The 16,944-nt window shown below is 48.7% G+C and overlaps 1 protein-coding gene across 4 annotated transcripts in view; it reads right to left on the bottom strand.

The window, feature by feature from the left end:
* Positions 1-15,765, bottom strand: part of LUT1 (Cytochrome P450 superfamily protein) — a 77,709-nt gene extending 61,944 nt beyond the window's left edge. For 3 of the 4 annotated variants that reach the window (XR_015264131.1, XM_086786690.1, XM_086786692.1), the window contains exon 1: positions 15,138-15,765. Coding sequence is in view for 3 of the 4 variants with exons in the window: in XM_086786690.1 (XP_086642816.1) it covers positions 15,138-15,707 (570 nt within the window). In the remaining variant the exon portion in view is untranslated. Of the gene's footprint in view, positions 1-15,133 lie in introns of all 4 variants that reach the window. The other variant, XM_086786693.1, reaches the window with a different exon arrangement.
* Positions 15,766-16,944: the final 1,179 nt, after the last annotated feature.

Here is a 16,944-nt window from a genome sequence, read left to right as displayed (position 1 = left end):
GGTAAAGTGATGAAGACTTACAGGAATATCCAGAACTTCTTCGGGAATTCTTTCAAAGACAACCATCTCTTCTTAGCCGGAGTCTTATTTTAAGTGGGAGGGAATGTCACGATTGTGACTAACTCTCTTAATCTCTCCTTAATTACTCCTTAATCCCTTATTAACTGAAAAGACACCTGTGAAGGGCCACACCTTTACACATGGGTCACTATCAAAGGACATGTCTACCCCTAAGTCCAAAGGACATAACCTTTGACTCAAGAGCCACACCCCTTCCCAGGGATGTGTCTCTTCACTTGTACCCTTTCGGCCTCTATTTAAGAAAGGCCCCTGTCTCAATGCAAACAACTCAATCTTTCTTGCAGCATTTGTCTTATGTTTATTAATTAAGTCTTAATCATGTTAATAAAGCTATAAAAGCTTTACAGTGGTTGGGAAATTAGAGCTGACACTACCCTTTGGTCCTTTTCCCGGTGCCTGTTTCGAGTGTGGTAGATTTGGTCATTATGCTAGGCAATGCATAGTTTCTAAATGCGAGGGTACTAGAGGTGAAGGCATTGTCACAAAAGGAAAAGAGGGGTTTGGCAGGCAGTTTACTCCTAACAAGCATAGCCAACAGCAGAAGCAAAGAGTAACAATGGAACAAAGGTCATTCAAAAAGAGAATGAAATAAAAGAGAAAGGGAAAGCTATAAGTCAAGGAATGGTCTAGAAAAGTAAAAGGGAAAAAGGTAAAGGATGGTTCATCAGATAAATAGGGGCAAGTGTTTGGGCAGTTCAGTGCTAAGCACAAAGGGTTTACGCTGCTTATCTCCTATCACATCATATGCACACATGGACAAGGCTAATCCCTGAAGTTAGCAGCAGATAAACAATTGTTTAGGGCAGTAGCAAGTCCCTGTTAGGCACCAGAAGGCATCCTTTTGGACCAGGATCAAGTCGGCCAGGCGTAGGAGGTGTTTCACTTCAGGTGGGCAGAATATTGTATTTATGTGTCCATGAAGCTGGCCAACCAGCAGTCGGCCAGTTGGTATGACTTCCCAAGGAGCCTATGAAAGGCTAGGCATTGATTCATTGTATTCATTTGACCCCATGCTTGGGGCAGGTGAAGAGGGTGGTCTTAGGTTACCTTTTGGGAGGCCGAAGGCCACAGAATCTGTACAATCACATATATCTTTTTGTATAATCGAATATACTCAAAATACAGCTCTCTCTCTCTCTCTCTCTCTCTCTCTCTCTCTCCTTCACGCCTGAGATTGACGGGCGGAACCTATGTACCAAGCTAGGACTAAAGGAGAATGAGCCGCTCCCATTCACTAGAGTATGGAGGACAACCCCAAAGGACTCCACCAAAGGCAAGGCCTCAGTGCTACAGTTCCCGGACGAGGAGAGTAGGATAAGCTTTATGAGAAGACGGGCTATCTTGAGGAGCTTGCCATGGGACCCCATCTACTTCGATGATGACCTCACATGGATGCAACTGGAGCATAGAAGACCATGCATGCCGAAGATCAAGGCGGCACGCAAAGAAGGGAAGAAGGCACATTATAGGGATGGTCACATCTACATTGATGGGAAGAGGGTCGAATAGCGCCATCTGGCCTATGAGACACGGAGGAAACAACATGAGGACAAAGAGATACACATAGCAATCTGGAACTGTAATGGAGTCCTATGGACACATCCAGGGAGACTTGAGGAGGTGATGGAGGGCCGGGATATCATCTTGATGACAGAGACACATGAGAGCCCGGAGAGGGGCTTACCACGGGTTGAGGGTTATCAGTGGGAGTCAGCTCACCGACAGGGGATGAGACAGGCCACCTCCCGAGGTTCAGGAGGTATTGCAGTGCTTTTCAGGCATGGGTTACATGAGCATGTTCGAGTTGTAGCACGAGACTCGGAGGCGAGATACATGTGGATTAGCTTACGCCTCTCGGAGACCAGACGGATTTATATCGCCCTTTGCTACTTTCCTCCGAAGGGGTCGCGGTTTGCCACCACCGAGGAGCCAGGTGGAGGAGAGGCTAGTGAGTCTCCATACTCTGTCTTATCTGAGGAGATCTTACACTATTCGACACTGGGAGAAGACTTCAATGCACGGACTCAGAGCAGACAGTGCGAGATCTATGACTTTGAGGATCCCCTGCAACTAGAGCCGCTAGCTACAGAGGATACAGGGACCACTCGGATCTCCGCTGATGGAGGAGCTGACAGCACTGGATATGGGCAACATTTGCTGGAGCTTGGGGCCCGACACCATCTCGTTATTTATAATGGGAGGACTCAGTGGCCAGATTCAGGTGGGTTGACTTGCTTTCCAGTGGGAGGCGGCAGTAGTACAATGGATTATGTGATGGGATCCCGGGAGGCAGCAGATATGGTGTCTCACTTCACCGTACCACCATGCCCCATTGGGGCGGATCATACATACCTATCCCTCACTTTCAAGAGCTTATTGGAGACCCACCCACCCATCATACAGCCACCACGCACTATTTTTCACTTCACTCAGGACCTAGCCGAGGTGTACGACTATCATGTTCATGATCAGCTATTTGCCTTAGATCCATCGGCACCCATGGCCATGCTCACCTCCCAGCTCTCACATGTACTTCACTCCGCAGCCGCGAGGAGTTTCCCATACCACATACAGACAGGACGGCCACCTACATCTGGGAGCATGCCCCAGAACCGATGGTATGATGATGAGTGCAGAAACCTTTACCGCAGTCTCCGATTGCAGAGGGCTCGCGGGGAGATCACCCGGAGGCAGGCAGGCAGGAGGATGCATACTCTCACCCGCCGTAAGCGGCGAGCTTATGAGGAGGCTCAGTACTGGGACACACATCACATGCTCATAAGCAGAGATGCTGCTGCTGCTTGGAGGAGACTCAGAGAGCCCCGTCCTCCCACACCTATTGCCGATCCTCAGACCTTGCAGACATATGCAGAGAGACTTTATGATGTGCCTGCACAGCCCCCTATACCACAGCCCACAAAGCCATGCTCCACAGTCTCCACCTTCTTCACCCCACCTATGGTTAGGAGGGCCATATGCCGACTCCAACATGGACGGGCGACAAATCATACAGGATTACAGGGAGAGCATCTCATCTATGCTGTTGATACATTGGCACCATTTCTTGCTCATCTCTTCAACAGAGCTCTGTCAGAGGGGTTTCCGGCTGAGTGGACGATGCACACTATTGTGCTGATCCATAAAGCGGGAGATGTACTAGACCCCGAGAACTACAGGACCATCATGATTGGCCATATATTGGCCAAACTATACGGGGCAGTTTTGGAGGCAGAGCTGAGCACTCATGCAGAGGTTGGGGGATTGAGAGCAGCAGACCATGCAGGCTTCCGTCGAGCCTTCTCAACCACATCGACCACATTTTTACATTGAGGTGCCTGATTGATCAGGCCAAGGCACGGAGGCAACGGCTCTATTGTTGCTTTGTGGATTTCCGCAAGGCATTTGATACTGTGCCCAAAGAGCGCCTCTTTCGGCGACTACAGACACTAGGCATACCTTCAGACATGATGTGGGGCATATACAGGCTATATGAGCAGGTCTTTGGGAGAGTTCGATGCCCAGGAGGCTTGTCCGACACAGTTGCTAGCACCATTGGTGTGAAGCAGGGGTGCCCGCTCTCCCCCACACTCTTTGGGCTCTATATTGATGAGGTGGTCGATTACATCACACAGGGAGGAGGCTCTGGGGTTGAGCTATCAGGTATTACTGTCCATGTTATGCTTTATGCTGATGACATCGTCTTGGTATCCGACACGCAGGTTGGGCTTCAAAGACACCTTGTGGCTCTTGATGACTTCTGTGCACAGCAGGGGCTCACAGTGAACCTTGGGAAAACCAAGGTTATGATCTTCCACACTTCACCCGCAGTCAGGAGCCACACTACTCTCACATTAGCAAGAGGGCTGTCACGTGCATCCCGCACTTGGATGCCACGTAGACATTCTGTACAGTAGGTGCAGGACCTGGGATGGTGAACTGGTCCCATGTGAGCCCAGTCCGGGACGAGTCAGCCAGGGATCCATCTCAGTCGTCCGAGGTCAGGTGTGCATTGTCCTGCACATGAGTCCAAGGTCAGGTGTGCATTGTCCTGCACATGAAGCAGTGCCAGTCCGCGCTGTGAGTCTCCCTCTGGAATGATGTCAGATGTGCTGTGTATCTGGTTTGCAACTGGATGCCAGGCCTCTGTAGGCATGTAGTTTGCATGTAGAGATGGGGCCAGCCCATAGGGCTACCCCAGGGCAAGGTCTTGCATTGGCATACTTAGTATGGGCATGGGGGAGGTATAGAACCACCCCCAAGGGGCCAGGAGGGCCCAAGATATTGCCCACCAGCCAAGGCAAGGGCTGGAGGGGCAGTCGGCCAGCTCCAGAGCCTCTGGACAGGCAGCCGACAAAGGGTAAAACCCTAGGACAGCAGGCGGCCAGGTGTGGGGGGCAGTCCCACACCTCTGCGCAGCATGTCCAGCAGCCAGAAGCTGTCCCAGAGTCATGCGCAGGCTGGACAGCCATCAATCAAGTGTGAAAACACTTTATTAAGTGTGTGGGTATTTTAATAAAAATATTCAGTCGTGGGCTGTCCTGAAGCCAGCCGACTGGATGCAAGAGGGGGTATAAATACCCCAGCCCATAATCCCATTATTCATCTCACAATTCACCAAGAGCCTCAAGCATTCAAGGGCCAGGACAGCCAAGGGTTTGCTAAAGCTAAGGGGTGAAGGACTGAAGGTCAAGGGCAGGTTTTCCAGCCAAGAAAAGGTCAAGTACTTTGTATTTGTTTCAGATTTACATCATTCTAATAAAGCAAATACACCATCCGTGGTGGGGGCCCTACAGAGGGTAATTGGGACCCAATACTGTGTCCTTCTCCATCTCCCCCTTCTCTCTCTATTTTCTGCACATCGTCTTTCAGTTTTGTGCGTTAATTCCGTCGCGAAAAGAGTGCTGTTTTCTGAGTTTTGAAGTACCGATCCTTCTCCGAAGCTTCCGCATATCACAGTGGTATCAGAGCCTACTTCAAGGACGAAGATTCAGCAAAGAAAACCAGAAAATTTTTTCGCTCGTGTGGTTGGTTTTTAGACACCGGTGGACTACCCTTTTCGGAGTGACTCCTGTCCCTCGAAGGACGGTTGGTTTTTAGCCTCCGGAAGCCTCCGGAAGTCTCCCACACAGATAGTGGATGGTCAGATTGCGTTCCGGAAAGGAACTGCATATTCCCGCTATGGCGAACTTCGGCGACGAGAGAGAACCAGAACCATGGGACCAGAGTGCACCAGGCAGCCCAGCTAGGGCACCCAGCTTGAGTGTACAAGACATGTTCCAGCAGATGATGCAAGCAATCGCAGACCAGACAACCAAGTTGGACGAGCAGAAGGCGCGGATTTTGGCTCTGGAGGAGCGTTCTCACTCTCCAGCGTCGCGTTTTCCATCTCCTCCTCCCTCTCCTTCCGTACCCCAGATACCAGATCCTCGTCACCGGGACCCTCTCGAGGGGTCACAGCCGCAGTCAAGCTCCTTGCTTGAGAGGCAGATACGAGCATTGGAGATTCGACAACGAGAAGACGAAGCCATGCGACGAGTGGAACACGAGCGTTACCTCCGAGCTTTGGACGCCAGATTGACACCGACGGCGCCCCCGAATCATTTTCCCGAGAAAATGAACTTCAGTAAGTATAATGGTAAACTCGATCCCACTACTCTGTATTCATGGTTACATCAATTTGAAGCTTACTTTGCCGCAGTTAGGAAATCAGATATTGACAAAGTGATCTTAGCCAGTTGGTATTTGGAAGGTGAGGCCATTCCTTGGTGGACTCAGTGGGCTCATGCCCACACCAGATCAGGTATGGCAGCTTATGGGTGGGACGAGTTCGTCCGTGACCTTAAGCAGCGGTTTCTACCGCCCCACTATCTTGAGCGACTCGAAGACGAGTTCAGGGGTGCGCGTCAGAATGCGCAACCAGTCCTTCAGTTTGCCAATAGAATTTCGACCTTGTGTCTACAATTAGGCTTATCTGATGCGGACAAGAAAGGGCAGTTTTTGTATGGCCTGGACACGCAAATCCAATGGGAGATGCGTATGTTTAGGCCAGCCACCTTTGAGGACGCACTCTCGCTTGCGCAGAGTGCAGAAATGAAACACAATGGTGGCAAGCCCAAGACTTCCCAGCCGGCTTCTCCCAAGGCTAACGCCTCGGGGGGCAAAAGCCAGAACCAGACGGGGTCTTCCCCAGGACAGAGCCCGGGAGCCTCTGGCTCCAAGAACTCGAACAATGCGTCTAAGCTTACTCCAGACCAGAAAGCGGAGGCAGGCAAGACAGGTGGCAAGTTGAGTGCTGAGGAGCTTGCTCAGTACAGGAAGGAGGGTAGATGTTACTTTTGTCACACAAAAGGACATACTTCTCGGGATTGTCCAAAGAAGCCTCCAAAGCCCGCCGCCGCCTCCACAGCTTCCGTGGTGAGCACAGCTCCCACACAGACCCCAGCGGCTACCCCTAGTTCTTCAACCCCCGGTGCTTCAGTTGGAGCAATTATTAGCCGGGAGCTCGAAGATAAGCAGAAGGGCGCCCATGATCAGGAGTATGAGCGCAACGAATTGCTCAAGTCCTTTGGCTACATAGGTGGCCAGAGAGTCGTTGTCTTGTTTGACAGCGGCAGCACAGAGGATGTGATCACGGAAGAGGCCGCTAGGCGTGCCCGCTTCGAGCTCACTCCGGTGGACAAACAAGTTGAGGGATTTAGCACAGGTATGACTACGAGCGTCAAGTATGAAGCTCTAGGTGCTAAATTAGTCATTCAGGGCATAGAGTTTGTGCGTGATTTTATGGTTGCCCCTCTTGTGGGAGCAGACATAATTTTGGGTATCCAGTGGTTTCACAAGTTCCTTCCTGATGTCAAGTGGGACAAGCACACGTTCCAGATTGATCGGAATGTGTCAAACACCCCTATGACCATTAAGTGTGAGCCAGGTATTCCAAACTTTCCGCTCATAAGCCACTTGCAGGCTAAGCGAGCAGTCAGGAAAGGCGCACAGTGTGCGATGATTTACATCCAGACAGCCCAGACGGTGGCCAGTGCTTCCGAGAAGTACTCGGTTCTCCATGAAAAGTTCCAGAAGATTTTTCTTCGGGACAGTCTCCCTCCCCAGCTTCCCCCGTCCAGACCGGAGGATCACAAAATTGATCTCCTCCCAGGCTCGGAACCCCCGAGCAAGTTTCCTTATCGCCTTTCTAAGGCCATGGAATCGGAGTTGGACCGCCAACTCCAGGAATTGTTGCAAGCTGGCTTCATCCGCCCCAGCGTGTCGCCATTTGCAGCACCGATCTTATTTGTCAAGAAGAAAGATGGGTCTTCTCGGTTGTGTGTCGATTATCGTGCACTCAACAAGCTGACTATCAAGAGCAGATTCCCGATGCCTCGAATTGACTATATTCTCGAGAGGCTGAATGGAGCTAAGGTGTTCTCTAAATTGGATTTAAAGAGTGGGTACCACCAGGTTCGGATTGTGGAGGGGGACATCCCCAAGACAGCTTTCCGTACAGAACGGGCCCACTATGAATTTGTGGTCATGCCATTTGGTTTGACGAACGCCCCAGCTACATTTAACCGCATGATGATGCGTATTTTCCGGGAGTTGATTGGAGTGTGTGTGTTCATATTTCTGGACGACATACTCATATTTTCAGCTACAGTTGAGCAGCATGACATTGATGTGGAGAAAGTCCTTAAGTTGCTGGAAAGCAACGAGCTCTATGTCAATGAAAAGAAGTCAGAATTTTATCTGTTCCAGGTACATTACTTGGGATATATAATCAGTGCCGAAGGCATTCGACTTGATCCGGCTAAAGTGGCCGAGATTGTTAACTGGGAAGTACCTCAGACTGCTTATGACATTAGATCATTTGTGGGTATATGCCAGGCATATTCCACCCACATTGATAAGTTTTCTGATCTCTCGGCAGACCTCACCGATCTGCTAAAGGGAGTGAAAACAAGGAGGCAAAAGATTCGAATGACTCCACGAGCGTTGGAGGCATTCCAGAACCTCAAGGTGGCTTTGTCAGAAGCGCCTTGTCTAGCCCTTGCCTCGTGGGACGAACCATTTCAGGTGATCACCGATGCGAGTAACATCGCAATTGGAGGTGTGTTGCAACAAAATGGTCATCCAGTAGCTTACATGTCTCGTAAGTTACTGCCCGCCGAAAAAAATTACTCAGTCTACGATCGTGAACTCCTAGCAGTCATTCAGGCCTTGAAACATTGGAAACATTTCTTGTATGGCCGTGACTTCGAGGTTCGCACTGATCATCAGGCATTGCGCTGGATTCAGACGATGCCCAGTGCACAGTGGAGTGATCGACAGCACCGCTGGAGTCAGATATTCCAGCAGTTTGGTGGCATGATTGAGTACCTTCCAGGAAAGGCCAATCCAGTGGCCGATGCTTTGAGCAGGAAGGGACAAGTATCTACGATTCAGACCACTAGACTAGACCTTGTTGGTACAGGACTAGAAGACATGAAGCACACGTACGCGGATTCCGAGGAATTCGGTACACAGTGGGAACAGGCATTGGATGCCACAGGACCATGCCATTTTCTGATACGCGATGGTTGGCTTTATTACAAAGGCCGACTGTGTGTCATGAAAACATTCCGGGCAGCTCTTCTCCATGATGCCCATGACGCCATTACAGGTGGTCATAGGGGCATGAATTCGACTCTGGAGAAATTAGAACGGCAATACTATTGGCCAAAGATGAGGCGTGATGTGTTTACATATGTACAACGCTGTGATATTTGTCAAAAGGTGAAAGCTCCTCGTGGAAAGAAGATAGGGTTGTTACAGCCTTTGCCAATTCCTAAGGGTCCTTTCCAAGACATTTCCATGGACTTTGTCACAAATCTGCCTCCCAGTCCGAGTAAGCGTAATACACAGTGTTTGACTATTGTTGACAGGTTCAGCAAATTTGTGATGCTTATTCCTTGCAGGGCCAATGTGACCGCCGAGGATGTTGCCCAGCTATTTATTCGGCATTGGTACCCGATTGGTGGGATTCCTAGGACCATAGTGTCAGACCGAGATGCCAAGTTTACCAGTCATTTTTGGAGGGCATTGTTTGATAATTTTGGTACTAAGTTGAATTTTTCCAGTGCATTCCACCCACAGACAGATGGCCAGACAGAGATATACAACCAGTTGGCCTTTGATGTGCTGAAGTGTTATGTCCACGATCAGCAAGGTAAGTGGGAATCGTTTTTGCCTTTAGTTCAAGCTGTTTTGAATGACTCTTTTTCTTCAGCTATTGGCAGGACTCCATATGAGGCAGTGTTTGGAAGGCCTTTCCAGTCGTTGTTAACCAGGACGTCGTCTTCAGTACCGGAGGCGAACAGAGTGACGGAGTCTTACCAGGAGATACTAGAGTCCGTCAAAGACAGATTGGCTAAAGCGCAAGAGGCCTACACTCGACAGGCCAATAAAGACCGAAGGGACATGAAGTTTTCGGAAGGAGATTGGGTATATCTTCGGATTATGAAGCAAAGATTGAAGCAGGTGGGCAAGCGATGCCCAAAGTTGTCTTTCAGGAGCTTCGGACCATTCCCCATCCAGAAAAAGATTAATGAGGTGTCTATGCAGTTAAAGCTACCTCCGAGTTGGACTATGCACGATGTATTTCATGTCAGTTGGTTAAAGCCATATGCAGGTCCACCCCCTTCAGAGGTCAAAGACGAAGCGGAACCAGACATCATTGATGAAGCAAAAGTAATGGTTCCAGAACACATCCTTCTGCACCGTTTCAGGCATGGCTCAGGCCGAAGACTACGACAGTTCCTCACGAAGTTTCAAGACCGAGGAACTCATGAAGCGGTATGGCTCGACAAAGAATTTTTCAAAGATTATCCGGCTTTATTGACGGATTATTTGGAGGCTATGCAGCTTCCGTCAAGTTAAGCAGAAGGGGATGTCACGTGCATCCCGCACTTGGATGCCACGTAGACATTCTGTACAGTAGGTGCAGGACCTGGGATGGTGAACTGGTCCCATGTGAGCCCAGTCCGGGACGAGTCAGCCAGGGATCCATCTCAGTCGTCCGAGGTCAGGTGTGCATTGTCCTGCACATGAGTCCAAGGTCAGGTGTGCATTGTCCTGCACATGAAGCAGTGCCAGTCCGCGCTGTGAGTCTCCCTCTGGAATGATGTCAGATGTGCTGTGTATCTGGTTTGCAACTGGATGCCAGGCCTCTGTAGGCATGTAGTTTGCATGTAGAGATGGGGCCAGCCCATAGGGCTACCCCAGGGCAAGGTCTTGCATTGGCATACTTAGTATGGGCATGGGGGAGGTATAGAACCACCCCCAAGGGGCCAGGAGGGCCCAAGATATTGCCCACCAACCAAGGCAAGGGCTGGAGGGGCAGTCGGCCAGCTCCAGAGCCTCTGGACAGGCAGCCGACAAAGGGTAAAACCCTAGGACAGCAGGCGGCCAGGTGTGGGGGGCAGTCCCACACCTCTGCGCAGCATGTCCAGCAGCCAGAAGCTGTCCCAGAGTCATGCGCAGGCTGGACAGCCATCAATCAAGTGTGAAAACACTTTATTAAGTGTGTGGGTATTTTAATAAAAATATTCAGTCGTGGGCTGTCCTGAAGCCAGCCGACTGGATGCAAGAGGGGGTATAAATACCCCAGCCCATAATCCCATTATTCATCTCACAATTCACCAAGAGCCTCAAGCATTCAAGGGCCAGGACAGCCAAGGGTTTGCTAAAGCTAAGGGGTGAAGGACTGAAGGTCAAGGGCAGGTTTTCCAGCCAAGAAAAGGTCAAGTACTTTGTATTTGTTTCAGATTTACATCATTCTAATAAAGCAAATACACCATCCGTGGTGGGGGCCCTACAGAGGGTAATTGGGACCCAATACTGTGTCCTTCTCCATCTCCCCCTTCTCTCTCTATTTTCTGCACATCGTCTTTCAGTTTTGTGCGTTAATTCCGTCGCGAAAAGAGTGCTGTTTTCTGAGTTTTGAAGTACCGATCCTTCTCCGAAGCTTCCGCATATCACAGGGCGGGTCGAGGTGGTGAGCTCTCGCTTGCTATTGGACAGCTACGAGTCTCATCACATCAGCTAGAGATAGAGGCTGGGAGAGCGGCACGGGTTCCTAGAGCTGAGCGGATATGCAGATTGTGCCGCGAGGAGGTGGAGACTGAGGATCACTTTGTATGTAGATGTAGAGCCCACCGGGGGGTCAGAGATAGATATGCAGGATTGTTTGAGGAGCACTCTTCACTACATCAGTTGATGGAGGCCTCGGACCAGCGACAGCTTGGCAGACTACTACTAGAGCTTCATAGTTCTCGAGAGAGACTCCTCCAGACACCCGCTCCCACTAGGGGTGGGAAACAGTCCCAGCTCACAGATTTCTTCCAGAGAGCTATGCCAGTGCCAGCTGATGTACCACGTGGGGTGACCGCACAGAGAGCAGAGGAATTGAGAGCCAGGAGGAGACCTAGACAGACTGGACATAGAGCACCCCGACTCCGTCACCGAGAGATAGCAGCTATCTGAATGAGACACCAGATGGAGACACAGGAGAGGCTAGCTCGCTTTCATTCAGACTCAGGGTACATGTTCATGCCATTCACAGCCTCAGCATCGGCGATGTGTGATATCTTATATCCCTCTTATGGCACTGGATGGAGTTAGACATAGATCTGCATAGCATGCTTGTACTACCCCTTCAGCATATAGAGATGCATCTTGCCTTAGCACTCCATCCACATCCCCACCCCCCTTATATTGTTTGTATATGGGCTCCACCGATCCATGATGATGTTAGAAGTCATCTCCTGTCTAGATTTATACACCAGGGCCTTTGTTGTGGGTGTGCCCGCCCTTATGAGGGGTGTCATCATTTTTCCTCACTCCTCGTATTTTTCCCCTGTTTTTTCCCATTTTTCTGAGGCTTGGGAGGGCTGCCAGAGGGTGCCAAGAGCAGTACAGTGCTGGCCGACTGGGTGTTTATCAGTTTTGGGCACTCTTGCTGCTGGCCGACTGGTTTTCATCAGTCATGGGCACCAGGTTGCTGGCCGACTGCATTTATGCAGTCGTGGGACCTCTTTCTTCAGTCGTGGACACTTTAGTGCTGGCCGACTGCCCTCTAGGGAGGTATATATAGGCCCCCAGCCCCCATACCTCATTTGTATCATTCGTCGGGATCTTCTTGTGTATATAGAGCAGAGTTACACGCCTACATCTCTCTCTCTCTTGTGCTGTTTTTCTGCCTGCGTTTTTGCTCTTGTGTTCCCAGATTTGGTCATCATCTCCGCTGCATATTCTGACATGGTATCAGAGCCTAGGCTCTAGATAGGTCTTGGGATTTGTGTGAGCAAGAGGGGCTGTTTTGTGGCTGATTGGTGGACTGTTTTGGGCTGATCGGGAAGAGGAGAAGCAAGAGGAAGGCGGGCTGATTTGCTGGACAGCCACTTGCAGGTTTTATTCCTTCTTTGTTCCCACCCACCCACCCTTTTCAGAGTACATCCCCGCTATGGCAGATCTCTTTGAGATGGCCAAGAGACATGTGAAGATCCCGACACTCCCCACGTTCCCGATGGACCGTCAGTTGGACGGGAGCAACTACGGCATATGGAAGGTGATGATGGAATCTGTTCTGGAGTCCTACGATCTCGCCGATTTCGTCGTTGTTGGTGTTCCACGGCCGGAAGTAGAGGAAGGGGAGTTACCGTCGATCCGGAAGGACCGGGAGGCCCAGACACAGATGTGGGATCGTGTCAACGCCAGGGTCCGTTCGTTTATTTTCCTCAACTCCACACCGCAGGTAATCAATCATGTAAAGCACATGACGCTGGCCAGAGGTATATGGCAGCATTTGGCCTCACTTTACAACAGGGTATCGCCCATGAAGAGGATTTCCTTGGAAGTACAGATGCGGGTTATGAGCCCTGCAAAGTGATGTCTGGACAAATCACCACTTGTTGAAGTATATTTGTGATCAACCACACCTTAAGGGTCGAAAAGCCAGATACGTTGACCTCATGCAAGAGTTTGACTTTGAGATCTGTTACTGTAAGGGAGCAATTAATCAGATTGTTGATGCCCTTAACAGAATCCCTGAAGGGTCGAAAAGTCAGATGCGTTGACCTCATGCAGGAGTTTGACTTTGAGATCTGTTACCGTAAGGGAGCAACTAATCAGGTTGTTGATGCCCTTAACAGGATCCCCGAGGTCAATGATATCTCTTTTACTGAGATAACAACTAACTTCTATCTCTCTCAAAAGGCATTGCTAACATGGTTCCCATTTTGGTCAAATTTGGCAATTGGTTCAACACTATTTCAGCCCACAAGATCCACACTCCGATGAGTGTTACTAAGAGATATATTTGAAAAGTATTCCAATAGAGTTGGATTACTATTCAAGGATGGCGAGGTTTGTGTGCCCAGTGATGTGGACGTCCAATTTTTGATATTGCATGAGTTGTCATGACCATAGTTGCTCTCGTATGTCGTACGACGTTGTCGTATGGTACTGTCCGTACGGCACAATATCGTATGGATTTGTAAAGACCGACCCCCCCCCTTTTCCTCATTTTTGACTATTGCTGTTTTGACCCCTTTTTTTGTTGAAAACAATGGTTGTTTATGGTTGTTTTTGACTGTTACGAGGCTTGCTTGCTTTTGGTGTCCTTTTAGGCTGAGTAGCCAAGGCTCTGTGGATGTTGACTTTTGGTGTGGATGCAAAGGATCTGTTCTCTCTATCCTTGTGATCACTGCTCCGTATTTGGAGGGTTGAGGTGAGGCACCTTCCTTAGTTAGGGCAACAAGAAGCAAAGGCTTCTCCTCAACTACCTCCCTCTTTCTGTGTCTTCACAGACCGTCTTCCAACAATTGGGCCTTGGCCCTTGGCCTTTGGTGGGTGCCTTGGACTCTTTTGCCTCCCTTTAAAAAGCTCTCCTCCAACCTTCTCTCCATCACAAGTTTCAAGCTCTCAAGCTCAAGCTCTCATAGCTCTAGCCTCTCAAGCTCAAGCTCCCATTGCTCTCAAGCTCTGTAACAACCTCTGAGCTCTCTATCCTTTCAAATTGATAATCCATAAATTTATAAGTGTTTTTTTTTAACCGTACTGTACTGTATCATACTTCAAAATTTCATATGGTACGGTAAATTCCTGTAGAATATCGTACCGTACTGACCGTACGACTGTACGCAACCAACTATGGTCACCACGCACCTAGTGCGGTGCACCCAAGCATACATAGAACCTTGGCCTTGGTTGGCCGGCATTTCCATTGGCCACGCATGAAATCCTTTGTTGACGATTATGTGCGGAAGTGTTTCTGTCAATCCACAAAAGCAAGATACTCCTTTGGTCTTGCCCCTCATCCTTTGAAGGTATTCTGAGCACTTGCGGAGTCATTATTGGATGATGGCACACCTAGTGTTCCTTTCGTGAGCTTGAAAAACTTGCTCAAGGCCTTTTATGATCTTTAAACTTGGTACCTCTGTATAAGCTGTCCCTTGGCTTCAGATTTGCATTGAAACAGTGTAGGTATCACCTTTGTCTGGAACTCAGGAATGAACTAGTTTATTTCCTCAGACAATCTGCACTGCTTTTTTGCTGCCCATTGTGTGACATTTTTTTTTAGAGTGCAATTTTTATTACTGTACTAGTGAGGGGGTTCGAACCCAATACCTATACGTCCACAGGCCAAGGGTGTAACCACTTGAGCTAGAGCCTGCCAGCATTATGTGACATTTTTTAACACGAACCATTCAATAGAATCAGAGAAATTACATATGCACACACACACACTCACACGCTTGCACACGCATGTAAATGCACTGCATACATACATACATACACACATGCACACATACATGCATATATGTACGCATTCAAAGAATCAGAGAAATTACATATGCACACACACACACACTCACACGCTTGCACACGCATGTAAATGCACTGCATACATACATACATACACATATGCACACATACATGCATATATGTACGTGCATGCATGCATTACATACGTACGAGAAATCATAAAGGCTTTTTGCTCCTATGTATGTAAGAGTAAGATTACCCACTGTCCAGAGCTGCCCTTCTGCAATAGCAAATCCAGAGCCGAAAAGGAATTCGGAGACCTCAGAGACGAGGCCCTTGGCGTATTTGCCGTAGTTCTTAAGCACGTGCTTGGCCGCGGCAGGGTCGCCGATGACAACAAAATTGCGGGGCCCAGCTGCGAGGCGGTAGACGGGGCCGGTCTCCAGCATCCACTTGAAGAGGGGGAGGAAGAGGGCTCCACCCAGCAGCTCCTGCACATCGTCAAGTTTGGCTGTGGCCACAGGCACGCCGGAAGTGTCCTGTCCGATCCTCACCCTGCTGCTCAGCGATGTGAGCCAGTCTGGACTCACCCACGACTTGCCCGCCCCGGATTTGTCCGGCGGAGGAGAAGGGCCATTGCTGCTGCTGCTACTGCTGCAGCAGCGAACCATGAGACCTTGATAATGATGCCATGGGCCATCCAAACATGCTGATGTTGATGATGATGAATGCGAGTAGTGGTGAAACAATGTGCGTTGTGGAAACCTCGGCTGCTGCTTCTGTGATAGTGAGAAGAGGACTTGCGCCGGCACAGCACCTCCCACCATAGCCATTTGCTCTGATAAGAGGAAAATTCCTCCTCTCTTCGATGATTCTTCTATAATGAATCCAAATGTAGAGACATTTTCACACTTGGGAAGTTAAATATGGTAGCCAAATTTTGTTTGATAATTAATTAATTTGTTGAGGTTGTATAACTTTAGGAGTTAATTAATTTGTTGAGGTTATATAACATTAGTCTAAGGTGTAGAGATGGACCTAAAAAATCGAATTCTCAAGATTTTTTTGGATACTTCCTTAACCGCCTCAGGTGGGAATAAAAGGCACAGAGGCTCAGGTCTTTTTGAGGTTGTGGCCTCTAGAGCGAGAGAGAGAGAGAGAGATCGGAACGAACGAACGAACGAACATTTCTTTTTTTTTTGTGCTGTGCTCCACGAATGTTCCTTTTTTTTTGTGTTGTCCGTCTTTTTTCGCTGTGCTATAGGTGTTAGGAGACAACGTTTTAACCTTAAGGTTAAAACATTAGCGCCACTTTAATTAATTAGTGATGTTACGGGCGCTAATTAATTAAAGTGCACAGTAGCACGAATATGTTGATTAAGGTTTAAACCTTATTATGCATTTATTTCCAACGAGTTTCCAACGCATTCAATTTTCTCCCCTATAATTATGGGGTTTTCCAAAGTTGTTTTCGTGAGTTTTTTTTTGTGGGGAGGTGGTGAGGCATGCATTGCCTACCAAGATCCATGGGGTCACTGCGCAGAGCCGTGGAAAGAGTTTCTCTTGCAGCAGCTCTGCAGGCTCGGGATCAGGTGATCTAGTGTTGCTTTACACATTGAAGAAACAAAAACGCAAGCTGAAAATGCGAGGACTTGGTCCATTTGTGATAGCTTCACAAGCCTAGAGTTTGATTTGTGAATTGAGAATTTATCAATGAGAAGCGTCATTTGAATAAGAATTAGTCATAGGAATGACTATTCTTTTGGGGAGAGAGAGGTAATTAAGCATAAATGTAAACTTTTCTTAATTATTCATTATAACTCTTAAGAAAAGCTTGATTTGCATTATAAACACTTAATTTAGAAACTTCTCAAGCTTGAGAGGGGTTGAGAAGTGAAAATATTGAGAGAAAAACCATGAAATTACATCTTACCTCTTGATTTTACTTGTTTCTCTATCTTCGAAGAAGCCCCCAACCAATCAATTGGTTAGTGTGTTGAGAGGAAAGCTCCAAGGATGGTTGAAGAGAGAGAGAAGCTCCACTCTCTCCAAAAGTAGAGGATTTTTAAG

This window comes from Cibotium barometz, chromosome 50, assembly GCF_041138505.1.
Source record: "Cibotium barometz isolate CiBa-2024 chromosome 50, ASM4113850v1, whole genome shotgun sequence".
NCBI lineage: Eukaryota > Viridiplantae > Streptophyta > Polypodiopsida > Cyatheales > Cibotiaceae > Cibotium > Cibotium barometz.
This window is presented reverse-complemented; position numbering and strand designations above follow the sequence as displayed.